This window comes from Kalmanozyma brasiliensis (genome assembly GCF_000497045.1).
Source record: "Kalmanozyma brasiliensis GHG001 unplaced genomic scaffold PSEUBRA_SCAF1, whole genome shotgun sequence".
Classification (NCBI taxonomy): Eukaryota; Fungi; Basidiomycota; class Ustilaginomycetes; order Ustilaginales; genus Kalmanozyma; species Kalmanozyma brasiliensis.
In genome coordinates this window covers 1-26,588 of record NW_015961948.1, presented here as the reverse complement: position 1 = coordinate 26,588, position 26,588 = coordinate 1, and the positions used below count along the sequence as shown (strand labels likewise).

The 26,588-nt window shown below is 57.7% G+C and overlaps 13 protein-coding genes across 13 annotated transcripts; 6 read left to right on the top strand and 7 right to left on the bottom strand.

The window, feature by feature from the left end:
• Positions 1 to 413: 413 nt before the first annotated feature.
• Positions 414 to 3,005, top strand: PSEUBRA_000013 (Glycosyl hydrolase family 92; the record flags this gene model as incomplete). Its single annotated transcript, XM_016435657.1, has 1 exon — positions 414 to 3,005. The coding sequence occupies one exon, from the start codon at positions 414 to 416 to the stop codon at positions 3,003 to 3,005; it is 2,592 nt and encodes an 863-aa protein (XP_016294632.1).
• A 41-nt stretch (positions 3,006 to 3,046) lies between these two features.
• Positions 3,047 to 3,889, bottom strand: PSEUBRA_000012 (uncharacterized protein; the record flags this gene model as incomplete). The annotated part of the gene is made up of 1 exon (XM_016435655.1): positions 3,047 to 3,889. The coding sequence occupies one exon, from the start codon at positions 3,887 to 3,889 to the stop codon at positions 3,047 to 3,049; it is 843 nt and encodes a 280-aa protein (XP_016294631.1).
• A 312-nt stretch (positions 3,890 to 4,201) lies between these two features.
• On the bottom strand, positions 4,202 to 5,353 carry PSEUBRA_000011 (uncharacterized protein; the record flags this gene model as incomplete). Its single annotated transcript, XM_059464310.1, has 1 exon — positions 4,202 to 5,353. The coding sequence occupies one exon, from the start codon at positions 5,351 to 5,353 to the stop codon at positions 4,202 to 4,204; it is 1,152 nt and encodes a 383-aa protein (XP_059321016.1).
• A 678-nt stretch (positions 5,354 to 6,031) lies between these two features.
• Positions 6,032 to 6,604, bottom strand: PSEUBRA_000010 (uncharacterized protein; the record flags this gene model as incomplete). The annotated part of the gene is made up of 1 exon (XM_059464303.1): positions 6,032 to 6,604. The coding sequence occupies one exon, from the start codon at positions 6,602 to 6,604 to the stop codon at positions 6,032 to 6,034; it is 573 nt and encodes a 190-aa protein (XP_059321015.1).
• Positions 6,605 to 6,883: 279 nt separating this feature from the next.
• Positions 6,884 to 7,366, bottom strand: PSEUBRA_000009 (uncharacterized protein; the record flags this gene model as incomplete). Its single annotated transcript, XM_059464441.1, has 1 exon — positions 6,884 to 7,366. The coding sequence occupies one exon, from the start codon at positions 7,364 to 7,366 to the stop codon at positions 6,884 to 6,886; it is 483 nt and encodes a 160-aa protein (XP_059321014.1).
• Positions 7,367 to 7,762: 396 nt separating this feature from the next.
• PSEUBRA_000008 (uncharacterized protein) lies at positions 7,763 to 9,139 on the bottom strand (the record flags this gene model as incomplete). The annotated part of the gene is made up of 1 exon (XM_059464437.1): positions 7,763 to 9,139. One exon carries the CDS (start codon positions 9,137 to 9,139, stop codon positions 7,763 to 7,765), a length of 1,377 nt encoding a protein of 458 aa, XP_059321013.1.
• Positions 9,140 to 9,619: 480 nt separating this feature from the next.
• On the bottom strand, positions 9,620 to 10,882 carry PSEUBRA_000007 (NADH:flavin oxidoreductase/NADH oxidase, N-terminal; the record flags this gene model as incomplete). The annotated part of the gene is made up of 1 exon (XM_016435654.1): positions 9,620 to 10,882. The coding sequence occupies one exon, from the start codon at positions 10,880 to 10,882 to the stop codon at positions 9,620 to 9,622; it is 1,263 nt and encodes a 420-aa protein (XP_016294630.1).
• An 824-nt stretch (positions 10,883 to 11,706) lies between these two features.
• PSEUBRA_000006 (GNAT domain protein) lies at positions 11,707 to 12,558 on the top strand (the record flags this gene model as incomplete). The annotated part of the gene is made up of 1 exon (XM_016435658.1): positions 11,707 to 12,558. One exon carries the CDS (start codon positions 11,707 to 11,709, stop codon positions 12,556 to 12,558), a length of 852 nt encoding a protein of 283 aa, XP_016294629.1.
• A 1,884-nt stretch (positions 12,559 to 14,442) lies between these two features.
• On the top strand, positions 14,443 to 15,582 carry PSEUBRA_000005 (Short-chain dehydrogenase/reductase SDR; the record flags this gene model as incomplete). Its single annotated transcript, XM_016435659.1, has 1 exon — positions 14,443 to 15,582. The coding sequence occupies one exon, from the start codon at positions 14,443 to 14,445 to the stop codon at positions 15,580 to 15,582; it is 1,140 nt and encodes a 379-aa protein (XP_016294628.1).
• A 117-nt stretch (positions 15,583 to 15,699) lies between these two features.
• On the bottom strand, positions 15,700 to 16,554 carry PSEUBRA_000004 (uncharacterized protein; the record flags this gene model as incomplete). Its single annotated transcript, XM_016435651.1, has 1 exon — positions 15,700 to 16,554. One exon carries the CDS (start codon positions 16,552 to 16,554, stop codon positions 15,700 to 15,702), a length of 855 nt encoding a protein of 284 aa, XP_016294627.1.
• Positions 16,555 to 17,890: 1,336 nt separating this feature from the next.
• Positions 17,891 to 20,318, top strand: PSEUBRA_000003 (Protein of unknown function DUF3468; the record flags this gene model as incomplete). Its single annotated transcript, XM_016435673.1, has 2 exons — positions 17,891 to 20,022; positions 20,099 to 20,318. 2 exons carry the CDS (start codon positions 17,891 to 17,893, stop codon positions 20,316 to 20,318), a joined length of 2,352 nt encoding a protein of 783 aa, XP_016294626.1.
• Positions 20,319 to 20,864: 546 nt separating this feature from the next.
• Positions 20,865 to 22,112, top strand: PSEUBRA_000002 (DnaJ; the record flags this gene model as incomplete). The annotated part of the gene is made up of 1 exon (XM_016435675.1): positions 20,865 to 22,112. The coding sequence occupies one exon, from the start codon at positions 20,865 to 20,867 to the stop codon at positions 22,110 to 22,112; it is 1,248 nt and encodes a 415-aa protein (XP_016294625.1).
• Positions 22,113 to 24,487: 2,375 nt separating this feature from the next.
• Positions 24,488 to 25,894, top strand: PSEUBRA_000001 (Xylose isomerase-like, TIM barrel domain protein; the record flags this gene model as incomplete). Its single annotated transcript, XM_016435660.1, has 1 exon — positions 24,488 to 25,894. The coding sequence occupies one exon, from the start codon at positions 24,488 to 24,490 to the stop codon at positions 25,892 to 25,894; it is 1,407 nt and encodes a 468-aa protein (XP_016294624.1).
• Between the last annotated feature and the right edge of the window lie 694 nt (positions 25,895 to 26,588).

Below are 26,588 nucleotides of genomic sequence, written 5' to 3'. Positions count from 1 at the left end.
ATTTCTGCTGCCCCGCCCTTTGGACTGGTTTTGCACTGCAACGCGACCATCTGGTGAGAGGTAGAACTGGCACCGAGCGTCTTGCTACTGTATGACCCCATCGCCCTGCATATCAAGCTCCGAGCCACCACCGCCACTAGCCGCTCGAGGCGCTCAGGGATATCTTGCTCAATTTAGCCTCGAGTCCCGCTTCATCTGGCTGCAGAGGGGCGTGCGTCACCGAAGTGGGGCAGTGCACATGAGCACGAGGTGGGGCGTAGCGATGCGAAGGACCCACCACCAAATGGTGGGATGGGGTGGCAATGGCTAGCGTCTCAGTGGCTTCGTCTGGCTCAAGCTCGGGTAAAAAAGGTGGCCATTTGGGACAATGTCATCGTCATTTCCCCGTTCTCAAAGCTGCTCCCCCGTTCACAATGATGGCACTGACGCGAATCTCGGTGCTGACGCTGCTAGCGGCGCAGGCTGGCCTACAAGTGTCGGCGCGCGCCCTACCATCGCAAGCAGGCACTCCGGAACAGCCTTTTGTGGTCGATTCTGATCCCATCTTGCACGGCCGTGACGTCGCCGCCCCTGCTCCCGCCGTCACTCCTGCCTCCAACACCGACATCAACCTCACCCAGTACGTCAACATCTTTGTCGGCACCGAGGCCAACGGCGATCCTGGCGATGTCTTCGCTGGTGCCTCTGTCCCCTACGGCATGGCCAAAGCCACCATCAACGTCGAAGGCTACGCGCCCGCTGGCTATGTGTGGCCCTCGGACCAGCCCACGCGCGGCGTCAGCCCACTGCACGACTCGGGCACCGGCTCGAGCTCCGGCAGCTACGGCAACTTTTGCATCATGCCCGTCCTTTGCGATGACAACGCGATCGATGCGTGCCCCACGCTGCTCGACGACCGCAAACGCATGCGTCGCAATCACACGGACCATGGCCGACCCGGGTACTTTACCACCACGCTCGACAACGGCATCAAGATCGAGGTCACCAGTACGCGCAGGAGCACACTCGAGAGGTATACGTTCCCTGCCGCCGAGATGGCTCGGACAAAGTCGAGCCCGTATCTTGTGCTCGATTGGACCAACGACTCGCCGGGCACCTTCAGGGGTGGCGAGATGAAGGCCAACTGGGAGGCTGGGCGCTTGACGATGAACGGTACTTGGCTCAGCTCGTGGGGGCCCGGGGACTTCCCGTACCATGCATTCCAGTGTGTCGATCTGAAGTTCGACAGCAAGCAGACGCTGGGCAAGCATGCGTTCTTTGGCGGTAACCGTCGTGGGTACGATTCGAAGCGTACCGATCTAGACCACTGGGTGAGGCTCGCCCAACAGGTCGGCCAGTATCAGGCCGGCGCCGTCGTCGGGTTCAAGGTAGACACCGCAACCAAGCAGGATGTGACGATCACCGTTCGACGTGGTGTCTCGTTCGCCTCGGCCGACAATGCCTGCCACAACATGGAGACCGAGATCAGCAATTGGAACTTCGATGCTACCGTTGCAGCCAGCCAGGCGCTGTGGGAGGACAAGCTGCAGCGTATCCAGCTGGACCCTGCCACGCCCGACTACGTCCGCCGACTCTTCTACACGAGCTTCTATCGCACCTTCCTCTCGCCGAACAACGCGACCGGCGATGGCCCGTTTCCGACCACCGCCCCCTACTTCGACGGCATGTACTGCACCTGGGACACGTACCGCACGCTGTTCCCTTTCCTCTCATTGTCGAGTCCAGGCGATTTTGCGCAGATCGTCGAGACGTACATCGATGGCTGGCGGAAGGAGGGTTGGCTGCCGGAGTGCAGGGCCAACCAGATCAAAGGATTCGTGCAAGGCTCGAACCACGGTGTCGAGGTGCTTGCTGATTTTGCGGTCAAGTATGCTAAGGCGGCCGAATCGCTAGGCGTCAATACGGACGAGCTGTACCAAGCGATGCAGCACGACCTTGACGTGCCATCGCCACAGTGGGAGTACGAGGGACGCCAGGCTGCGCCGTATCAGCTGTACGGCTACATCCCGTTCAGCTACATTGATCCTGTGTCGGTGGGCGAGCAGACACGAGAGGCGAGTCGCTCGCTCGAGTATGCCTTTGGCGACTTTACAGCTGCCATGACCGCCCTCGCGCTCGGCAAGCCCAACGAAGACGTCCAGCGGTACGCCAAAGCCTCACTGAACTACAGCCTCAACTTCGACCACCACTCCTCCAGCGACGGCTTCACCACTTTTGTTCAACGCCGCTATGCCAACGGCACGTTCCAACCCACCGACCCGACCTTCTGCTCGCCGCTCGACACCAACCAGTCGCACGCTTGCAGTCTGCAGGCCGAGAACGACTTTGGCGTCTACGAATCGTCTTCGTGGGAGTACAGCTTTTACGCTCCGCACGATCGCGCCGGTCTGGTCGAGCTGATGGGCGGCAAGGCGACATTCGAGAAGCGACTCGACCACTTCTTCGACAAGGGCTACTACGGACCGGGCAATGAGCCGAGCTTCGACACGCCGACCATGTACCACTTCATCGGCAAGCCGTGGCGCAGCGTGCAGCGTGTGCGCGAGGTGGTGCACAAGTACTTCTCCCTGAAGCCAGGTGGTATTCCGGGTAACGACGATAATGGAGCGATGGCTTCGCTGCTCGGATGGTATCTGCTGGGACTGTACCCCACGCCGGGCACCAAGGAGCTGCTGGTGCTGTCGCCATTCATGCCAGGGTACACGATTGACAATCCGTTGCTGGGTAAGGCGACGGTGACAGTGCGCGGGTTTGATGAGCGCTCGATCGGTGGAAAGATCCCAACTGGTGTCAAGGCGTACGTGCAGCAGGTGCTGATCGACGGCAAGCCGCACAGCTCGCGCTGCAGGATGAGCTTCGATGATCTCTTTCCCGGCGCGCCGGGCGCAGAGAGGAGGGTGGAGATCGTGCTGACGGACCGCGAGATTGGTGGGTGTGGTGCTGGACCCGACGACAATCCTGCGTCGCTGTCGACGGGTGGATTCCTCGACTTCAAGAGCAAGTAGCTCGGCCAATGAGCGGTCCCTGATCTGGCAACAGGTCTCGTCTATTCCTCCTCGCTCTCGTCCTCCCCATCCTCGTTGTCGAGCTGCAGAAGCCCGAACCCCGATCGGACAGCCTTCTGCCTCGCAGTCGCTGCCTTCTTCTTCTCCGCCTCCGCCGCAGCCGTCTGCACCTTCTTCTCTTCCCGCTTGCGTTCCCGTTTGGCCTTCCTCAGCGCTTCGACGTCGATCGCAAGGTGCTGTTCGGTATCGCGAAGAATCCAATCGAGCATCTCCTTTTCGACCTGCGTTGAAGTGGTGGTGATATCTTCGCGTGTGATGTCGTCGTTGGACTGAGCTATTGTATGGAACAGCGAGCCGAGTACGAGGGCGCTGGGTGGTGCGCTGAAGGGTTCCGGGCAGAGTAGAAGCGACTGAGCGAGCTGGTAGGCCGAATGCAAGGTGAGCTGGAGACTCGATTGCAGGTGAACATCCTTTGTGGTTGGCTCCACGCTGAGCGGATCCGGATGCGCCAAGTTGTCGGGGAGCCCTGTGAGGGTGGGGTCCGCCTTGAGCGTCTCGTGTACGGTGTGCGCATGGACACCGGACGCAACCGCCGCTTGCACCTGCTTGAGCGACCAATTGAAGCGCACGCTCGACTCGCCCAGCCGTTGCGCTTCCTTCAAGATGAGGTAGCGGAGTACGAGGCAGAGCGGAAAGAGCGGTTGTGGGATGGAAGTGGCCAGCAGTGCTGCGGTGCGTGCATCGTCGCTGCCGAGAAAGTAGCAGTAGACGCTGAGACGTGTTGACTCGGGCTCGTTGAGTAGGCCGGAGAGCGTGGCTGATTGAGAGCTGGTCAGCAGCTCGTTCTCGGCGTCGTTCGTGAAGGGCGGCTCAGAGGCAAGCATCTTGATGGCAAGGAGGGTGGTGTGTTGGTGGTGATGCGAACGAACGATGAAGGTGGAGTAGGCACAGAGATCTTCTCAGCTCGTCATGACGCAGACGCTTTTCTCGATAAGGCAAACAGTAAAATTGGTGGAAAAAGGAAGAATAAATTCGGGTCACAAAAACCTAAAAAGCATGACCTGGCTATAGACCACATGCGCAGGGCACCACCACATCCGCGCCCAACACAGAAGTGCGAGCTCGGTCCCTGTAAGAATCGCTTGTGCAGCTCAGCATGCGGCTGTACGTGCATGCAGTACATTGTGAGGCGATGCTCATCGCGGCTCAGTCAGAGTCCGTGGCGAAGACGCACGGAGCATCCTGTCGACGAGCGCGGCGATCTTCTTGAGCCGTCTCACACACGTATCTGTCGCCTTTGTCCACGCGTCGTTTGGCACCGCAACGGGATCTAGCTTGACAATAGAGGTGAGATCTAGCACATCTTTGAGAGTGTCTCGCAGCTGTTTCAGCGCTTTAAGGTCCTTGGGCTCCTTTGCGGCGAGCTTGATCTTCGGCGTCTGTGAGACCTGCAGAAGGTAGTGCGCTAGAGAACGAAATCTGAGCAACAGCTCATGGCATGGCGGCGCAGCATGTATAAGCGCTAAGCACTGATATGTGTAGTAGCCTGTTCGGGAGAAAAGCTCGCAGAGGGCAGGGGAGCGGAGCGATAGTGGTGCAGACTCAATCCTGACGGCGGGCTTGCGTTCGACACTGGGTGCCTCGGTTATGACGATTGAAGGTACCGCTAGCCTCGCAGCGGGCTGTGGTGAAGGAGCATCTGATCGCGTGAACGACTTGTCGGTCGAAAGCTCTGAGGCCGAGCTGCTGGTGAGGGTCGGGCTGAAGGGCTCGTCTTTGACGGCGCCAAGAAACATGCGCTTCGTTTCCGCAGTGTTGCTGCTGCTGGGCCGAGCCGCGTCGTTTGTGTCTTCTTGCTTGACGCCGAGGAATCGAACCTTCTTCGCACCGACCAAGACCGGCTGAAGCATCGACGAGCCTAGCTGGGCGATAGGTCGGTCGACCTGCTCTGTCTTCACCGCGTTCCGTCCGTTTCCAGCCTGAACGGTCTCGACGCAACTCGCTGTCTGCTGATTTGAAAGGCCGTCGACGCTGGCGGAGTTGGACACGAGCAAATTGTCTCTTTGTTCAGGATTATTTTCGACGGGGCTCGCTTGGTGGTTGAGCAGCATGTCCGTCTCTCCGTCGATGTCGTCGTCTTCGTCCTCGAATAGGGCCTGTGTGTTTCTTGGCGTGTGTATGGATAAAGAAGCAGGACGATGTAGCGGCATAGGTCTTGACGAGTTGCCGAAGCGATTGCAGAAGGTGAGTGGCTCCGAGGCGCCTGCAACGCCGAGCGCAAAGGTCGGGACGTCGTCCACCTTGGAGCTTTTGATCTCAAGGCGCAGCTGGGACGCTGATCTCGACATTGCGATTGAGATGATCTCACTGAAGCGGATGTGGTAGGAAGGAAAGATTGCACAAGCTGGTGCCTTTACACGGTTCTGCAAATGAGCGCCGACCGGCTCGACCCACATTGCCGGCTCTACACGCTTCGGACACACGCTCAACACGTTTGGTGTAAATGGCGCGTTCTCTCACACAAGGAGCTCGTCTTGGTGCAAGTCTCATCGTCAGACAATGCTAAAACAAAGGGACAGGGGCTGTGCATGTGTAAGGCTGGCAGCAACCGAATGGGTTAGAGCGTGCATCAATAGGAAAATATTCTCAGGCTTCATTGTCCATCTCCTCGCTACGCCCACCTCGCAAGAGACAGTACCACCAGGCTCGACTACACAAAGCAGCGAACGACTTGATTACCAAACACAATTTTGCCTTGCGATATGACGAGCTGTGCGGTGAAGCATTGCTCAGCATGCTGGACTTGATGAGCGAATATCCTTTCCTCAGCCAATCCGAGGACGTTGGGGCTAGGGAAGAGTAGAGGCTCTGAATGATCTGGAAGGCGAGAAGCATGTCTCGTGTGTCGGGGCCTCATCGTGTCTTTCCGCACAGTCCTCTCCGTAGCTTTCTCTTGGTGTGATTCGCACGGTCTTGGTCACACACAGTCTTGAGCATGGTCGGAGCCTTTGATTGCGGTGCTTGAGCTAGTCCTCTTTCAGCAGCACGGCGATGAGTGTGAGGATGCGATCCACGAGAGAGAGCGCCAGCCAGACGGGGGCGTCGCTCCGAGCCGCTCCGTTGCTGCGCTGATTAACAATGCACTCGCCCTTCAGACGCTCAAGGTAGTCGATCACGGTGTCCAAGGCCGTGCTGTTGCCTCCGTCGGGGATTACGCCAAAGCCTTCGAGAAGCAGGTCGAGAGCGAGCGTGAACGCGGCCAGCGAGCTAGCATCGATTCCGTGAGCCCTGAGGCGCTGAAGAGCGTCTCTTGTGTCGCGGAGAAGGCCTGCCGTGTATGAGTCGGATGCACGTCTTCGAGTGACAGAGGTTCGAGGGCAGGATACCTGCGAAGGGAGGCGTGGAATGTCGACAAATACAGTCCGCGAAGTCCTGCGTTTCTGCTTGGACAGCGGTCGCGGGGCGGACGAGTTGATGACGACGGACACAGTCGGTGCCAAGCTCGCGGAGTGATCGTCATCGCTATCATCGGTATCGTTCTCGTAGTCCCGCGCGAGCGCCGTGCACTCGCGGCGTACCTCAGTGACGAAGGCATTCATCGCCCTCTCCTTCAGAACTATGTGAGAAGGAATGATCTTCTTCGCCTTGAAAGGGTGACCCTCGTTCGGGTACGGCGTCGTCCGCGGCAATCCGATGCGCTTGTACGTGCAGCCTGCCTTGCGGCTCCTACAGTTCGAGCATCTTTTGCTGTTCTTCGACGACGGCGTACACTTGAGGTGGTGCAGCTGGCATCGATCGCAGGGTCGCTTCGGAATTGCTTGTATTCGGCTCTCCTTGCTCGGTGCTCTGTCGTTTGCGCTGTCCATCGGCATCGTCTGCTAGAATGAAGCCATCTTCGCCGGCTTCCCAGGTGCCTCGCTTTCGGTATCGACGTCGAAGTCAGGCCCGAGACGCCTGTCAACCCACGCGTCCAGAGCGGCGCTGGAACTTGGTGGTGGCGAGATAGCAGCCCTGCCCGTCAAAGCTTGCGTGGCATCGTGCTGAATGGCGTGCCCTGCAGAAGCAGTGGAGGCGAGCCAGTGCTGCACGCGATCGTTTCGGGCGGATCGTGGCTGCACGCTGGACCCTGGCAGACCCTGCATATCGTCGTCATGGGCGGCGGCGTTGGCGGAGTCCAATTTTGTGGCTGCGGCGCGGTTGCCAGTGAACGCCGTTGCTGTGCTCGCCCAGTCCTCGTTACCGGCTTGCGACTCGCTCAGAGGGATGTGTGTCTGCGGAGTCGGTGGTGCGCCCGGAAGTAAAACCGTGCAGGGTTGCAGCGCCATCAGGCCGAAGGGGTCGGCATCGAGCGGCGTGTCCATGCTGTCGATTCTGGAGTGTCGATGGGGCGAGGCGGTACAAGCCAGAGAGCAAGCGGATCGGTAGATGGTGACCAGCTGGAAGAGCGAGCTGAACACGTTAGCCAGTCATGCGCAGCAAGGATCAGCGGAGTGACCTTTCATCGAAGCCGATGCATCCGATTTCATCGAAGGTCGCTTTTTGTCCTCCTGCATGATCTTATGAAGTTCTACTCAGTTGAGCTCAAGAAGCCTAGCCACGCTTGAACTGCGCAACGCGCGAGCACAGCAATTGTGAAGTCCAAGCGCGAAGGCGTGGTGATACCTGCAAGGAAGCCACACGCGCAGCACAGTCATTTAGAAACATTGGCATTTGAGGGAAGGTACATGTCGTGATGCGACTCGGCTCATATCAAGATGCTACTGACTACCACGCTCGCTGACAAGCGTCTTGATATGGGACACGCAGCGATCTACTAGTGCTTGGGCAAGCCATGCTTTCTCCTTCTGCTTGGTCTCGTCCCATCGCGCAATGAACGGAACACAATCTTGTCGGACGCGCAGGAGGACCTGATAGATTTCGGTCAGGCGTGTCTCTTCGCTGCTTTCCATCGTTGCGCTGAAGCCTGGCATCCATTGAAAGCCTTCGATGAGCAAGTTCAGCGTGGGACCGAATGCAGACAGAGATGGTGCGTCGATTAGCGATCGACTGACACGCTCAAGCGTCTTCGCAGTATCCTTGAGGATGTTGGTGGTGTGAACGTCGAGTGGGTGTTTGGGGGCTGACTTCGATGACTGCTGTCGTGATCGGGAAGAGTCTGAAGCAGAAGGATCCGGCATTGTGGTGCGAGACTGTTGTGACAATACACGCGAAGGTGGGGCTACCTTGTTGCGCTTGCGACTCGAAACGACCTCGATATCATCGGAGCTGTCACTATCGAGTGGCCGTGCATCGCTATTCTCAGCCTCCTTTCTGCTCTTCCCCGGCCGAGGGCGCTCAGACTGGGTCTTGCCACTCGAAGGCACTTTGTGATGTGGCGTTCTGCAAGAGGGAAACGGGCTTTCCGGAGCTTGTTGACCCTGTGAGCTGTTGCTGGACGCCGTCGAAGCGATGCTCGCTTTTGCTGGTGTTTTCGACTTTGGCTTCCAGCCGGGACGAGACTCTGGTCCGGAGGCACTAGATACGCGCTCACCATTCCGAGTACAGGTGGTGTGCTTTAGCTTGCAGGCGTCGCAGCTCCACCGGTTTTGCGAAGACTTGGTGCACTCGAGGCGAAGGGTTTTGCACCGATCACAAGGCCCTTCCGAGATCTTTTCCCTGGCCTTGTCCTTGTTGATCGAAGCTGCGCTCGAGGAGACATTTGTTGCAGCAGTTGTCCTTTCGGTACCGCTATCGTCTTCAGAATCGGGACCAAGCTCGTCGACGTACGCCGAGATAGCGCTGCTCGAAGGACTCGGAGGGAAGAAGTGTGTCCGACGTCTTGTCTTCTGGTGAGCAGAGGCAGCCGCGCGTGGTTCGTTGCTACCGTCGTTGGCGCGTCGCGAGGCCGCAAGCCAGTCGTCGATGTTGCGCTGAGGCTTCGAAGGGTCTTTAGAGGCGTGGTGGTTGGCTCGCTCGTGACGTGCATCTTCCTGCAGATCGGTCGTGTGTACGGCAAGTTGAACAGCGCGAAGAGGCGGAGTGGTGACACCGTCCTCAAGCTCATCGACTTCACGCTCCGTCTTGAGCGGGCGCTGAGCTGTGGTCTGCTGTGCTCCCGACGGTGGTGGATGCGACGAGCCTGCGGGGCCCGGCATTGGCTTTGACGCCATCGAGCTCAACGCTCGCGCTCGAGCGATCATTACAGAGACCGTTGGAAGCGTAGCGAGGAAGGGCGAGAACAAATAGATCGCTGTTCGTATCAGTAACACATGCCTGAATCGGACTAAGACCCAGGCGAGTGCACAAGGCGACGCGGCGCGTCGCGTCGTGCAATCACAGAAAGAAGGCGACGCCCTTCGATCGCACACAGCTGGCGCTTCTCTGCAGGTCGCGCGCTCTTGAGTGACTCGCAAGGGGCCCGCTCAAGTCGACTGAGCTTCCAAAGCGAGGCATGCGCAGAAAGAGGCGCGGGAATTGCGACGCCACTTGGCAGATGAAATGTGGGCGTCGCCACTTCAAATGCGCGCAGTCAAAGCCGGTGGAAATCTGTCTAAGTTATTGCATCGTTGCATGCGATGTCTAAGAGGAATGCGGGAACAGGGCCGTGGAAACGGAGCGTCGTAGCGAGGGGTCACTCATGCCTTCTGGTCCTTCTCGCCACCGTGCTCGGGCTCCTTGCGCTGCATCACAGCGTCAGTAGCAAACTTGGCGCCCTCAGCGGTGGAAGTGTCGCAGGGTGTAGCGCCGTGGCCGACCTGGTTAAGCTGCACGACACAGGCAGCGATCTCAATCTGCTTGGGCAAGTCGGCGTGGACGTCCCTCGCCTTCTCCTGCTTTCCGCTGAGCAGATCCTTGCACAGCAGCGGCTCACCGCACAAAGGCCTGGCCATGCCGACAATGTCGCACGACTTCTCCTCCACCGCCTTGGCCATGGCCTTGGACGAGCGGAACCCACCAGTCACCGCGAGCCTCGCCTTGGACAGGTTGGGGCGGATGCGTTCGGCGAACTCGATGAAGAACGACTCACGTGCCTTGGTCGACTCCTTCTTGTGTTCGAAACCGCTGCTCTCGTACGTGCCACCCGAGAGCTCAATCAGGTCGACACCGGCAGCCTCGAGCTTCTTGGACATGGCAAACGACTCTTCGGCGTCAAAGCCACCATCGGCAAAGTCGGCCGAGTTGATCTTGATCGAGATGATGAACTTCTCATCGGGGACAGCCTTGCGGATGCTCTCGATGATCTCAAAGACGATGCGCGAGCGGCCCTCGAGGTCACCGCCGTACTGGTCAGTGCGCTTGTTGACACGGGGCGAGAGGAACTGCGAGAGGAGGTAGCCGTGAGCAGCGTGCAGCTCGATACCGTTGCACTTGGCCTCGTAGAGCACCTTGGCAGCGAAGCCAAATCGACGAGCAATGTCGTGGATCTCGTCGACGGTCAAGGGGCGAGGCTTGCCGAAGGTCATGCCCATGCCAGGAGGGCACTGCACATCCGACGAGGAGACAGGGGTCTTGGCGACCTCCTCGGACGTTTGACGACCAGCGTGGGTTACCTGGGCAATGACGAGCGAGCCGTGAGCGTTGGCAGCCTCAATGACAGGCTTGTACGCCTTGACGTACTCGTCGTGCGAGGCGATCTCGGGGTCGATACAGGCGTTCTTCTTGGCCTCGGGGTAGCGGGCGTCGCAAGGAATGTTGCCGAGGATGATGGTGCCGATCTCTCCCTCGCCCCAGGTCTTGTAGAGCTGGATGTACTCAGGTGTGGGCCAGCCACGCTTCTTGAAGTCATCGTCGGACCACGTGCAGAGACGCTCGGTCATGGCACTCTTGAGGGTGGCATTGGGCGCAGAGACGCCGTTGGAGAAGACGACGGGCTTCTTGAGAACTTCGAGATGCGACATGGTTGCTATGTGGCTGTGAGGTGATAGAGACGGGTTGGCAGTAAGATGGAAGGAGACGGGATCATATATACACAACGTACAGCGTCTCGGACTTAAGGTTGAGAGGCGGTGACACACCAACATTCACTTCTTCCCAAGTTTTCTTGCGACCTGTGGTCTGTACCACCGAGTGGGCCGGAAGATTTGGAGAGAGAAAGCTTTGACCCCTCGCTTGGGCCCGCTCGCCGTCATCTTTCTCTGGACCGGATCGACATTTGCAAACACCAAAAGCCGGTCAGCTCGACCGAGGCTATTTGTGTTGGCTCGATTTTGCATTGCCGAGCGTCAGCATCCACCGCCTCGTGCTCAGACCTGCCCCTCTTCTTTGATCGAGCCTTCTCCACCCTTTTTAGCCCTGTTGACGAGCTTGACACCGGCTTTGGATGCTGGAAAAGCCTCAGCATTTCCGAGTTCATGACAGGCGTGCATGTTCGTGGATGTGCAATGGCCGCCAATGTGTCACGGCCTGTTGTGTCGAGAAAGGGCTCGAAAACGATGACGTGAAGCCGAAATTCTTCTGCCTGTGCGATTACGCCTTAGCTGCAGCCTGAGCCAGCGGATCTGTGGGGCATCTGAATTGAAGTTGAGGGGCCATCGGGAGATCTGAACTGGGATTCTCCTGTAAGACGGTCCGATCAAGACACCGAGCGAGTTTGATCCGCAACCTCTCGACCCTCATGCTTGCCAAGAAGATTCGGTCGGGCAATCTACAAGAGGCACCATAGACAGGCTCAACAAGGACGCCCCAGCTCTCGTCCTGTCCACCAACAACTCGAAACCAAAACATGGCTTACGGACACGTACCACGACCAGCCGGGTCGGATCCCAGCACGCTCCGACCTCGAGTCTATGCGCTTCCACAGCGTGCACAGACTCAGGAGCGTGAAGCGATCGTCGTCGTCCCTTTCAATGCTGAGGGCGTGGAACAGGACGCATACGGAGATGCTGCTCGTGGTAGCGCGAGGAAGGCGCTGAAACCACCCAAAGGGCTGATAGAGTACCTCGCCAAGGTGTTTAACGACGAGCTCGAGCGGGGGGTCACCTACCCTCAGCGAGGACCGATGGAGCTGGCCGAGTTCGAAGGCTACTTCCTCGGCTACGACCTTCTTGTGGGATTCTTCCTGTCTGCGCATCAGTTCGCATCGATAGCGTCGACCACAGTCCCCGAGGAAGGTCTTGAAGTCGACGACGTCTCCAATCTGCCAACCCTCTCACAACTCGACTATGCATCGCAAGTAGCAGGATTCTACTACATCAAGCCCAACTATCCGGGTCGGTCTTCGCATCTGTGCAATGGCGGCTTCGTCGTTCCGCCTGCAGGAAGAGGCCTCGGTTTGGGCGGCATTCTGGGTCGCTCCTTCCTTCACTTTGCCCCCAAGGCCGGCTACAAGGGGTCCGTGTTCAACCTGGTCTACGTCAACAACATGGCCAGTGTCAAGATCTGGCAACGACTCGGCTTCACTATTGTAGGACGTCTTCCGATGGCTGGACTGCTCAAGACTGAGGACGGTGGCGAGGAGCTGATGGATGCGTATATTATCTTCAAGGACTTCACTGGTACAGTGCAGGATGGCCAGAGTGCCGAGCCCAAGCCTTTGCCTATTCAGACCGGAGATGGAACGCAGGGAGCTGTCTAGTCTCACGGAGATGCGCGACTCGCGAACCTATCGCCTTCACTGTCGTAGTACCTTCGCTTTACTTTAGGAGGCAGCGTACAAGCAGCGATCATGGAGTCTGACCGACAAGCTGTGTGTTCCGTGACCTGATCGACCACATCTTGCGGATCATTGCGGGAAAGAACTGGCCACAGTCGCCCAGAATGCTTTGGCGCCAAGTGGAATGAACGAGAACAAATCGTGGTATCATTTGCGGTACGCAAGCATATGTGAACAAGAACAAAGGGAGATACAGCGCTGTGTTGGTTAAAGATGGGCAGCGCCGGTTTGACGCTTCAGGATGCAGTCAAGGCTTGATGCATGTTTCGCCGGGAGACAGCGACGCTGACGTCGTGGTGGAAGAAAGAGCGAATGGCGTGGGATTGTCCGATGTCGTCGCGACTGCTCAATACTTGAAGATGATGTAGAGAGCGTGGATGATACCGGGGAAGTAGCCGAGGATGGTCAAGAGGACGTTGATCCAGAAGTCACTGTTGTGTTTGAATGTACAAGATACAGCAGAGGAAAGTCAGTATGCGATGGTCCCGATAGCAGAGAGGCGCCTTTGCAACGTGCCAGCACGTGCTGCGCGCAAGGGAGACGGGCAAGAAGCGAATACGTACGCGCCGCAGCCTCGCTCCAGGAAGACACCCAGAGGTGGGAGGAAGATGGCCAAGATGATCTTGATGATATCGCTGCAAGTGAAAGGCATGTTGGGCAAAGTTGACGATGTCCGTTGCAAAGGTTATCGAAGAAGGAGAATGATGGTGGATGGAGCAAGAGAATGGCTGAAACCAAATTGCAGGGTGACTTTATAGAGTGTGATCATCGGAGCTGTGAGAGCGTGGGCTAATTCCAGAGCCATGGCTGCATGACTGTGACTGACGTTCATGTTGACACGCTTGAGCTCCTGAGAGAAAAGGAGAGAGCGCAAGACGGTGGGCGAGCAGTGTGCGCGTCGACGTCATTTTTCGAGACTCGACCAAGCTGACCAGCAGCCTAAAAAAAAGGCTGCTGTTGCGCAGAAGAGGGTCTCTCGGCTCCAAGGCTGCTTCTTTGATTGTTCCCCTAAGCGGTTGCCTCATTTCGGGATCATCTTGCCGAAGCTGTGCAGACCTGTTCCACGCAGCTTTGCTCACTCAACAGCACAGCCTGAGCGATGTACGCTCGGTTCTTCGAGCCCCAAGTCCGAAGGATTTGGAAAGGCCTGCACTGCAGAGCCTCCTTCGCTCTCGCCCCTTTGGAGTCCCGCCGGCAGATGACCGTCTCGTACCTGGCCCGTGTTCGCTTCGAGAGTGGCTCGCGGCGCTTCCCCAATTGCAGAGTCGCAGCCACGTTCGCCGTCAAAGAATCGCTGCCCTGCTCGGACCAATAAAGAAAGCGTGCCGTGCAACCAGATCACAATACCACATGCGCGACGGTGGTGAGCGTTCAGCCCAAAAGCGGAGGGTGCAATGCATGACTCTCAAGTCGAGTGCCATGAAGTATGCTTACGTTTGGGTCTGAGGAGACCACCAGAGCCAAGCATGGCCAAGCTCGATGACCGGGCTATACCAATTTCTTGGCTCGTCGACTCATGCTTGCTCCGCCCCAAGTCAGCGCCTCTCACAGCCTCGTCAAGGGTCCCATTTTGGCGGCTAAACCTCCACACGGCTCGTGCATCTCCGTTTAGGCGCCGTGTCAAGCCGAGTCCCGCGATCTTCCTGCTCACGACAATCCACGCCGATCCTTCCCGCCCTCTCGCGTATCTGGTAGTCAAGGCCACGCGGACGCAACACGATTGGGTCGTGCGGCTCGTCTTTCCTGACAGTCCTCGGCGCTGCAGCTGCCTTTCGTGGCGACTGCTGCACTCGACTGCGAGGGTTAATGGCGCTCTTCACTATCGACACGATTGTCGCCCTTTGCAAGTGGACCATCCTCCATCCGGTGTTGAGTCTTGCCTACTTGGTAGCCCTCGGATGCGATGTTCACGGCTGCAAAACGTCCAACGAATGGGTTTGGGATGCACTCAAGGCAAGTAAGGCCCTGCTTCCGGATGACGAACGCCAACGACTGTCGTTGGGCGCAGCAGCTCTGGTCGTTCTGATGGGATGGTGGCTGGTCCTCTCCTCTCATTTATGGTACAATCGCACATATCTCCGATCTATCAGCAAGAGCGACTGGAAGGACGAGCTTATTGTCATCACTGGAGGTGCCTCAGGCATCGGATATCGCACTGCCGTCCGCTTCGCATCGAAGGGCGCCAAGGTGGTCGTCATCGACATACAGAAGCTTCCCGCTGTCGACGCGCAGTCCAAGATCGACTCCTCAGCTCGCGGCAATATATCGGCCTACAACTGCGATCTGGCCACCGAAGATGCGCTCGCCAAGGTGCTCAAGTCGATCCTGGCGATCCACGGCACGCCGACCGTGCTGATCAACAATGCCGGCTTCACCCACTCGCAGCCCATCACTCAGCTTTCGACCCCGCAACTCTCGCGTCTGATCAACGTCAACCTCACATCCCATCTATGGATGCTCGGCCATCTGCTTCCGAGCATGATCGAGCGAGCGAAGAAGGATCGCAAGCCTGGCCACATTGTCTCGACCGCCTCGGTTATGGGTCACACCGGTGTATCGCAGATGGTTGATTACTGCGCTTCGAAGCATGGCGTCGTTGGTCTACACAAAGCGTTGAGGTATGAGCTCGACTACTGCTATCGCTGTCCGCAGATCCGTACCACGCTAGTCGTACTGGGCCATGTCAAGACAAAGCTGTTCGAAGGGATGCCCGCCAACTTGCTTGCTCGCTTCCTGGGGCCAACAGTCGAGCCGGATGCAGTCGCCAAGAGAATCGTGAAGACCGTGCAACGGAGACGTGGAGGGACAATAGCCATGCCATGGTATGCCAATTGGTCCGAGGTGTTTGCCCTTCTGCCAAGCTGGGCGACCGACCTTGCGCACTGGTTGCTGGCGGCGAATACCAGCATGGATGGTATGAACCGGGCGCGACAGAAGCAACTATAAGAGTTAAGGGAATGCACGCGAGATATACGACAATGGCCTGTGCTTGCCTGTGATCTTTGCGTGACTTGCGAGAGGCTTGCAACGAGAGTGACGTCGTCGGCCTGGTTTGCAAGATGCTCAACCGGCGTGTCCCACCAGCTCGTACCACGTTTTGCCGGCATGTGCTTTGCGGACAAAGACGAGATCGTTGAGTTGATCGAGCAACTTGTGCGCTGTGACAAACACGGGCTCGCTGGAGACTCGATCGACTGCCACGCATTCCTTTCTGACGGTGTGGGGTGTTGATGCGGAAGATTGCGCTAGAGACGAGTCGATGAGAAACGGCAGCGTAATGGCGGCTCGTGTGAAGTGGAAGCGCACCAGCAGATCCTCGAAATGGACGTCACTCAACGCTTGAGTAGAGCTGCGCAGCGCTTTGCCAATCTCGTCCTCCATGTAGGTCTGAGGCTGGAGCCACTTGAACAGATCCTGCGATACTTGTCGATGGTCGGATTCGAGGTCGTCGTTGTTGAGCAGGAGAGACGATCGTGACGCGAGGTGGCGGCGATTGATCCTGTATGAGATGTAGTGATCTAGCACGCGAGTCTCGCGACAGGGCTGATCGAGGGCGTGCCTGCTGAGGTTGGTAGAGTAGACAGTGGCGGAGATCGCATCGAGGTATTCCGGAAAGAACATGGGCCGTAAGAGCGACATTGATACCGAGTAAAAGAGGCGTGAGACCCGCCTGAGGTTGCAGAGCAGCTCATAGAAGACCGTTGCTTGCTCCTCTTCTTGATCCAGGTCATCCAGTGTGCTGAATCGCGCCGTGCCGAGGAACGTGGAGAAGATGAGCTTCCACGCACTGTAGCGTGGTGCAATGTCTCGAGACTGCCCTTTTGCTATCGTATGAGCATTGCTGTCGGAGGTGCTATCGACATATGACGGCGGTGCCAGCAGCGTGGGTGTCTCCTCGAAGTTGGCTTTGAGACCCATGGCGGTGAGCGGCCGACTCTCGCTTGACCGTACGTGCGAGGCCCACGGGAAGGATGGTGGCGTGGGAAAGCGAGTCGCAATTCACTAGGCTCATCCAATCGTAAAGCTAAGACGTCGGCCTTTCCGGCGCGGTTCACGTTGACCGAGTGAGCCTCGAGGGTATGGTTGGAGGGCAAGATGGCATACCCTTGCGCAGGCTGCTCTGTGAATAATGGAATGCGCGGCGTCTGGGCGAGGAAGCAGGACCCTGGCGGACGGCAGCGGCGGAAAGGCGGAGATGCCGTCATGGGCTGGAGAGAGTGCCTGCCAGCTGCTTTGTCTGCCCCGCGTGCTCACGTCACGAGTCGGCTTGCCTTGCGATTTCTTTGGCTAGTTATGGCAGCGCTGCGTGATTTTGCGTGCAAAGATCCCGCGTGCTAAACGAGGTGGCACTGGGCCAGTGTATGGCTGCTCTTCCGCGGAAAAGGGTCGGGCATCCTTCAGTGTGGGCTCTCAGCATATAAGTAGCCGGCCTGAAGCTAGCAAAAGGAAACCGCGGCACGACGGCCATCATCGTAGGGAAGGCGCTGACAAGGATGAGGTCGCCGGCATCCGTTCTGGTGGTGGCAGCGCCTCTCGGTCTGTTGTATCGAGAGCGTGGCTTAAGAGATAAGGAAATCCTCGCGGCAAGATCCGCTGCGCCCTACAGCAGTTCTTCCGTTTGTCCGCGTTCGAACTCGCCTCGCTTGAATGCTTTGCCCCTTCGGGAGGCCGGCTTCGATCTGCGTATAGCTCGTCTCCATCCTTCGGTGAAGGTTGTGCAGCGGTCCACCTCACCTCACAGGATAGCTTCGTATGAGCAACAGCTTCAGGGTCCAGCTCGTCAAGAGCATCTGGCAGGTGGTCGGCCGGCCAACTCAAATTGCATTCAAATTGGATTTGACGCAGAAGGGCAGCTGTTTCTTCTGGATTGCGGCTTTTTGGCCGAGAGGAAAGCTCTGTTGGACCGCACTTATCGCTGCCGATAAACCCCGCATCAACCCTCGCCTGCAGAAAGAGGGCATCAAGCTGGGCAGTGATGACAGCGTCCCCATCAACAGCTGCCTCTTGCCATCAGCCTCCATCGATCTCTGGCGAATGCCTTTCGTCCTCACCCTTACAATTGTCTCTGAATCTCGGATCGACAGGAACGTGACACGCCGGACCCACCGCCCCGCCTCATCCGCAAGTCATCGGCTTTCTCGCTACTTGATCACCGGCGAATTCGCTCACCGACTCAGCCATCCATCTGCATCGCCTGGCCACGACAACAGCCCACTCAACATACATCGGGAATGTCCGCCTCGCGTCGGACGAGATGACAAGTCGCCGACAGGCGTCAGTTTCAGCATCATCGGATCGGCCCGTTTCCCCGTCTGCTTCGCCTCCCACCGATGAACCTCCAAGTGACACGCAAGACAGCATCAGCACATCGACAAAGCCCCGTGCGGTCAGCAGCAAGCGGAAACGAGGCGATAGCAGTGTAGATGATGCCAGTGCCAAACCCGGTCCGTCCAAGGGCACCAAAGGCAAAGCAAAGTACATCCCCAACCGCGTCAAGCGCTATCACGAACGCTCGCTTGCCGGATGCTTGACATGTCGCAAGCGTCGGGTCAAGTGCGACGAAGAGAGACCCACCTGCCGTAGATGTGCCTGCGGTGACCGAGAATGCGTCTACGCAGACGAATCGACTCCCTCTGGTGCCACCGAGCCTGGCTCAAATCAGCAGATCACAAGCACCGGTGGGAAAGCGCACGGCAGCCGCTCTCCGTCGCTTGTGGGTCTCCAGGTGACGTCTCTCGTTCATCAAGACAAGCCATCTGATCCTCCAAAGAGCGCGTATGGGATATCACCTTCCTTCTCACCAGCAGGCGTCGGTCCATCACCCTCGTATCATCGGCCTGCAGCAAACTCAACCACCTCTCCACATTCGACTTTCGATGCCGCAAGCCCCCTATCTCCCCATCGGACGGGCCGAGCTCGCGCTTCCACTACTGCACACAACGATCGCTACCGTGTTCACAATGGCTCGAATGGAGGCACAAGGCATGCAAGACAGGCTGCCGGTGACTACGACCACCACAGACCCCACGCCTACCCGCGGCACCCCTATTCCGGCTCAGTCGGCTCATCATCCACCGATGTCTCTAAAGTCAAGATTCCCGAGCTTCCTGCGGGTCTTGGTTTTGACCATCTCGATGCCTACTTTCCGACCTACGAGCAGCAATGCCTCTTTCGCCATTATGTTCTTGAAGTTGCTCCGCAGCTCTGTGTCATACGCATCCCCCTCTCTGACAATCGCTGGATCCGATACCACGCCACGTTTGCAGTGCGACATTCACATGGAGTCAACGGATACGAAGACGCGCTACGCTCTGCGCTTCTCAGTATGGCCAGCCTCGACATTGGCCACAAATTGTCCCAATCGCCCATTCCCGACCTCTTCCCAAGTTCTGCATCGCGAGCAGAAGCCTCGTCACGCAATTCGAATCCTGTTGGCAGCAGCGCCGGAGGGACACGGGAGATGACCGGTCCGTCTCTACATAGCTCCATTTCGATGGACATGGACAAGGCACCTGAGGGGATGGCCGACGTGATCAACGGCACCAGCACCAACAGCATCATGTCCAACGTTTTGCTCGAGCTCAGCAATCTTCGCCGTGAGGAAAGCCTGCGACTCTTGCGCACCACTCTCCAAGAGCGACGTGCGCCTCTGGATCGAAGCAATGCCGCCATCATGCTTGCAACCGTTCTCGGCTTGGCTACGCGCGACAGACTAGCAGCTCAGCAAGACTGGCAGGACGCGCTCCATATCGCGTCCAGAGCCATCGCAGAGCTGGGCGGTCCAGCCGCCTTTGTCGACCAGTCGGATCCGTCGAGCCTGTTTCTCATCGAGCAAATTGCCTGCTTCGATGCCCTCAGCTCGCTGACCTCGGACGACTACACGCTCTTCCTGCAACCGTGGGACGACTGGTGGTATGCACTCATGGACTCGCCACGCAGCATTAAGGAGGACAGCGTACTGCAGACGTTCGGATTGCATCGTGGCATGATCGATATGCTGGCAAGGATGACACGCGTCGAAGCAACCCGGCGCGAGCTGCAGGAACGCACAAGTGTGACCATCATCCTTTCCGAAACGCCCGGTGGGGGTTCCCCACCTGCCCTGCCACCTGAGTACGAAGAGACACGACTATGGCTCGAGTCGACCGCGCGAGCCTTGGTAGCCGAGATTCCAATCTGGGCCAAGATGCCCTTCCCAGCAGAGGCAACACGGACGCTGCAAACGCTCTTGCCGGTGATCATGAATCACCTCTACGTCGCAGCTGCCGAGCTGTACATCCATTCTGTCATCTTTGCGAAACCAGCGGACCACCCTTGCTTTGCAGAGCCAACAGCAGTGGTGCTGAATCGCACAGAGGAGGCTATCCAAGCGGGCATCACCAAAGGGTAAGTGCGTTCTCAGCTAAAGGGCTCCAGGCTTTCAGAAGCTGATAGGCTTCCTTCTTCCTTGCCTCCGTGACAGTCTCGTGCTGCCTCTATCCTTTGCCGCCTTCTCGACACGCTATCAGGACCGAGGTCGAATCCGTGTCATGCTCAACCAGCTACGCCCTTACTACAAGTTTGATCTGGAACGCATGGAAAAGCTCAACGAGCACTTGTGGAGCTTGATCGACAGCGGACTGACGCCGACGGACTGGGGCATGTTCCTCAAGAGCGTCGGCTGTTTCAATTGGGCTTTCTGAGGGAGCATCGCTCTCTCTCCTTTGTATCAAATGCTATGGTCCCGATCAGAAAGCACCCTGTACACTATTGCGAGACCGCAGCAAGCACCTTCGCGTCCTCGTTTATTATAGAAGGGGCGAGTCCTGAGAATGATGGAAGGGGGGCACTGCCGTGCAATGAAGACGGCTCTCAGTGTGCTGCCGCCAAATCGCGTCCCGCTTCTCGAAATTTGTCGCACGACAGCGCGGCTGCTGTTTTTGGAAGAAGTGCCCTTCCAGCTCACCGCCCACCGATATCCGAAATTGGGACGTGCAATGCTACGAAGGGTACACTTGGACCCTACCCTCCCATACGACTGCAGCCCCCGACTGCAACATTACCTCCGTGATCAAGACGTCCCGGCAGACGAAGCGCAGCAGTTTCTCACGAAGATTTCGTCGGCTTGCACCTGCCTTCCGCCTGTCACAGAGTCTGTCTCGGCGTGAGACAGCCCCTCGACCAACCCGAAAGAGCTTCTTTCCGACGGCTCCTGCCACGCCTCGACGTAGGCCACCATAAGCATCACAATGAAACCGTTGATATCGAGTCGCAGGCCTGCATCAAGACGCAGTGGAATATCATGGCTCTTGCTATACTCGATTGTGGCCTCGCTCTGGCTCGCCGCCCTCGTCGCGGCAGCCAAGGACTACTATAAGGTGCTGGGAGTCGACAAGACAGCCTCGGAACGCGACATCAAACGAGCTTACCGCAAGCGAGCGCAGAAGATTCACCCAGACAAGCATCCGGACAAGCACGCCGAGTTTCTCGAGCTCAGCGATGCTTACCAAACACTCAGCGACGGAGAGACACGCAAGATCTACGATCGATACGGCGTGGACGGAGTCAAGAAGCACCAGGCGCGCAAGGACAACCCGCATCAGCATGCACAGGATCCTTTCGACATCTTTTCTCGCTTCTTTGGCGGTGGCGGCGGGGGCGGAGGAGTGCGCAAAGGTCCCAACAAGGCCTTCAACGTAGACATGGACATCGAAGACTTCTACAAGGGCAGGACCTTCACACTCGAGTACCAGCGCAACGTGGTGTGCTCGCATTGCGACGGCAGCGGTGCCGAGTCCCCAGGCGACATCCATACCTGCGATCTGTGCGACGGCAGGGGCGTCAGGATCGTTCGACAGCAGATCATGCCCGGCTTCATCACCAATGCGCAGATGCAGTGCGACCGATGTGGAGGTGCTGGCTCCGTGATCAAGCACCGGTGCAGCAAGTGCCATGGGCAGAAGATTGTTCAGGAGATTGCGTCCGTCGATGTTGAAATCGAGAGGGGGGCACGAGATGGCGTCGAGGTAGTGATCGAAGGAGAGGCAGACGAGGCGCCGGACTACGAGGCAGGCGATGTGATCGTCAAGGTCAACGCACGACGCGCGAAAGGTCAATTCCGAAGGGCCGATACCTCGCTCTACACGACGCTTCCTATCTCGCTCTCGGAAGCGCTGTTAGGGTTCGAGCGCAACTTGACGCACATGGACGGGCGCACCATCAACATCAAACGCGATGCTGTGACTCAGCCTGGTTTTGTGACCGTGGTCGACAACGAGGGAATGCCCGTTCACGGTACGAGTATGTCGGATCCACCCGAGGAAGACGTCCGCGCTGGTCGCGACATGCTCTTCGGCAAGCTGTACGTGGACTGGCAGCTCGTCTTGCCCGACAAGGTCGATCCCGCGCTCCGCAAAGCCCTCGAGAAGGTTTCTGGTCGCACTTCGGGCGGGGCAGGAACCTCCTCGGTGGGCGGGTCAGATCATCAAGAGCTCTGATGGCGCTCTTGCATGCTGGAAACACATCATATACATTCAATAGAAGTCTGAAACGATCCTCTCGGGATGCCGTGTGCCATGAGCAGTGTGCCAACCGCGGAACGGATCTGATTGTATGTTAGGTCACTCTCTGTTAGCACGAGTCCGGATCGCGTATGACGCTTGATCTGAGAAGATCAAATCGGCGATGACATAGAATCATCACTGAAGTCGCCGTGAAAGCTCGACGCCCGCACCTAGCGGTCTGAACTAGTGCTTGAATGCCACGAATGGCTAGCGCGCCGTGCCGATACAGTCTGGGCAATGCTGATGAAACGCACCGTCCGGACGTCGGGCTAATGACAGAGGAGTAAGGCGACGGGCGAAATTTAAGACTTTTCACTGACGGCATCCCTTGTGCTCTAGCCCCGAACCTGAAACATATTTGTGTGAAGTTTGAGCGCCGAGCGACCTGCAAACAGAACTCGAGAGACCGGCAGTTCCCTCTTGCCTCGTGCCACACCTGGAACACGGGAAGAACTGGCAGCTGAGTTGGACCAGGCAGATTTTCGTGCCCTGAGCGGTAAGGCTCACAGTCGGCAAGCTTGAAACAGAGTGTACCGAATCTTTCACGTTGAGCCTCGCCACCCGAATGGAGCCTTGCCACTCTACGCCAACACGCGGCACGAAGACGCAATTGAGTGCCTTTGCAGCTCGCCGACCACAAGGCTAGACCCTTTGAGCCGGCTTCGGGACTCGCGCAAGGAGCCGTCTCGATGTCGACGCGAGACCAAATGCTCGCTTCCTGTCCCCTCTGAAGCGAATTGGCCTCGCCAAGCACGAGTCTGCTTTTGCGAGATGCAGGTCTCGAACCGTTCGGCTTACCCCTCCATTATCGTCTTGTGTGTGGGGGCGACCACGGGAACACGTCTGCGGACTAGCTCAGATTGTCGCCACGGTCGATTGGCCGCGTGCGCAAAGGAAGTGAATACGACGGTCATCAAGGAGTTAGGGCAGCTTATCGACAACGGTGTCGAGGCCCACGAGCACAGACTCCGCCCCTGCAGGGAAAGTCTCATATGTTTGGCCGCGCCGCAACGTGAGGAAAAATTGCAAAGCTCAACTCCGCTAATCTCATCAGCTGGAGCAAAGCTTTCTTTGACTCATCGACCGGCCGGGCGGTGCGAGGACTGCAATAAAAGGCACCTCAAGTCACTCTGTGTCTCTATGTCTGAGGTCACGACGCAATCACTGTCTCTTGTGAAACGGCAACAAATAAGACGGTGGAATGACCCGCCTCGGCTGGACGGAAAAGGCACGGGCAACGGTGCACATGTATGATGAGCTTTCGAATTAGAACGCCATCTGCCGTTGTGCGCCGACTTGACCGCCGCAGCGGTGCAGGCGTCGAAGAGGCGAACTATGAAGTTTTCAGGTACGAGGCCTCTATCCCGTCGATCTGTGCCGTCATTGATTGAATTTTGACTATTTTTCTTCTGGCCAGGTGCATCATCCGCTACCACGGCTCGCCTAGCATGTGTGCTGATCAGATGCACTGCCCAAACAGATCGTGTACCCTTTCTTGATGATTTGTAGTTCAGGATCAGCTGCAGCCCGCAGGCAGCGAACCCGCTTCCTGGGTCGCCGTACTGCTCCTCTGCACCCTTTGGACTATGGGCGCGTGTGACTTTTCCGGCTCGCTTAGCGGATTCACAGATCGTCCTGACAAGAGGGATCTTCGGATACCCGACGCTGTCTCTCTCTCTCTCGCTTTGGCATGCGACCTTGGCTTCCGAAGCCACGCCTCGATGCACATATCTCTCCCCACTTCAGCCCTGTCGGCCTCGTCAGCCAGATAAGACATCGGTCCGTCTGCAATGACGGAGTCCAGGAAAGTTGGCCGTCCGGCGGGTTCGAGACGCTCAGAAAAAGTTAAACTTTTCCTTCGCCCCGCTCTGGCTCTGCGTCCAGGCGGCTCCCTCTCCTCTGAGCTTCCGGGCCTCTTCGTACCGCTTCTTCAGCTTCTTTGGCCCTGAACCCTGGTCTGAACCTGATACTGACTGTGCTGATTGAAGCTCGACGGTCCCCTCTCCCGAGCTTCAGGAGCCCGGCTCTCGTCCTTTATCTCTACGCCCCTCATCCTCCTTCTGTTCCCCCATCGTCGATCGTAACGCTCCCTTCTGTGCACATCTGTCTCGTACTCAGTCTTCTTCCACCCAGCGTCGTCATCTTCAGCACACCCTCGTATCATCTTAGGTGACAGATCACCGCCATCACATCACGGTCTCTCCTTGCCGGGCCACCTCTGCGGATCATCTCGTCACTTCTGCATTGCAAACCCCGTCCGATCAAGGCGATCTTCGACCCACAGAGCACAGCTCGCACATCTGTCCAACATGTCGTCCTCGGAGCCATATACACGCCCTCATCCATATTCGATCTTCACCCACTCGGTCGGCGCCACCCTGGCTGGCCACTCTCTGCTCTCCAAGCTCCGCGCCATCGCCTCGGCTGGTTTCGACGGCATCGAGCTGTTTCAAGACGATCTCGATGCTTTTGCTGCTTCGGACGAGTTTCGAGCTCTTCAGGCTCGCGGCGACGCCCTCATCTCCGCACCATTGGCTCACGACACCATCGCAGCGTTCACCCCACCCGATTCGCCCAGAAACCACAACCGACGCCGTCATTCCGGCTCGTCGACTGCTAGTGACTCGTCGACCACCAGCACGAGCGCTACCTCCTACACTGCTATTCCGGTCAGCAGCAGCAGCAAGGGTCTGTCCATGACTAGTCTCGACAACGATCTGCTCGTGCGCACTGATCGTGGCGAGCTCGTCATTGGCTCGGACGGTCTGCCCATGACCTACAACGCTTGGGGAGAATGCACGACCACAACGTATCGCCAAGAGCTTGCTGCCGCCTCATACATCGCTTCGTTTTGCGACTCGCTCGGTCTGGCCATCTACAGTCTGCAGCCGCTGCGAGACTTTGAAGGCTGGGCCAAGCCGGAGGACCAACAGCTTGCGCTCCGACGTGCTCGCTCGCGCTTCGAGATCATGCGCATGCTCGGCGCCGATCTGCTGCTCATTTGCTCCAACAACCAGCATGCGCCCGCCACGGTAGGCGACGTCGAGAGGATTGGAAGCGACCTCGCTCAGCTTGGACGATATGCGGAGCACTTCGGTCCTATTTGCACCTCATATCGCGCAAGCGTGGACGGCACGATGCAGCGTCAGGAGAAGTCCATTAGAGTCGGATACGAGGCACTCTCGTGGGGCGCTCATGTTGATGTGTGGGCACGCGCGTGGCAAGCTGTTCAGCATGCAGACAGGGGGAACGTCGGTCTCATTCTCGACTCCTTCAACACGCTGGCGCGGGAGTATGCCGACCCCTGCACCAAAACCGGTATCACGGATAGGTACGACGATCCTTACGCGGCGGTCATGCAGTCCATCGGCAGGCTCAGCAGTGTGCCCGCTCACAAGATCTTCTTCCTCCAGATTGGAGATGCCCGTCGGATGCCAGAGCCGCTCAAGCCATCGCCGAACGCTGAGGAGCCGCGACCGGCGAGGATGATCTGGTCCAGAGGCAACAGGCTGTTCCCCTGCGAGTACGAGCAGGGTGCCTTTATGCCGACGACGGAGTTTGTGCAGGCTGCCGTTACGAAGGCTGGGTATCGGGGCCCTTGGAGCATCGAAGTCTTCAACAGCAGCTTGTCGGACCAGGGCGAAGAGGTGCCGGCCCATCATGCGATGCGAGCGAGGGCTGGGCTCGATCGACTCGTCGAAGAGGTCTTTGCCTGAATCGCTCATCGTAGGTTGGTCGCCCTGTTCCGTTCTGCATTGCATCGTCTGTCCCTTCTCGTACTCGTATATCTGTCTCGTACCGCTCGCTCACCCGCATTGTCTACCATTTCGCACGCATCTTTCGTTCTTTCATCATGTTGTTATAATTGTAACTTGCCGTAGCATGCTCTCTATTGAAATGGACGCTCTGTTCCTCGTCGTCGACAGATTGTGGTGCTTCGTCCATGTGTGCCAGTTTCTAAGGCGACGCGATGATCAACGAAAAAGTTCGGCCTCCTAGAAAAGCGCGAAATATTCAAGAAAATGGGCGAAAAATTGAGGCACAAAAAATGACCATTTATTCCAAGTTTGGCAAGTCAAGGTTAAATTTCCACTTGTATGCTAGCTTGTCATAACACCACTTTACTGATGTATGCTACCCTGCATTGCAATGCTACTCTAACCCTTGGAAGGGGACGCATGCCTGATAGCTGTCTTGAGGCTCAGGGTTAGGGTTAGGGTTAGGGTTAGGGTTAGGGTTAGGGTTAGGGTTAGGGTTAGGGGTAGGGTTAGGGTTAGGGTTAGGGTTAGGGTTAGGGTTAGGGTTAGGGTTAGGGTTAGGGTAGGGTTAGGGTTAGGGTTAGGGTTAGGGTTAGGGTTAGGGTTAGGGTTAGGGTTAGGGTTAGGGTTAGGGTTAGGGTTAGGGTTAGGG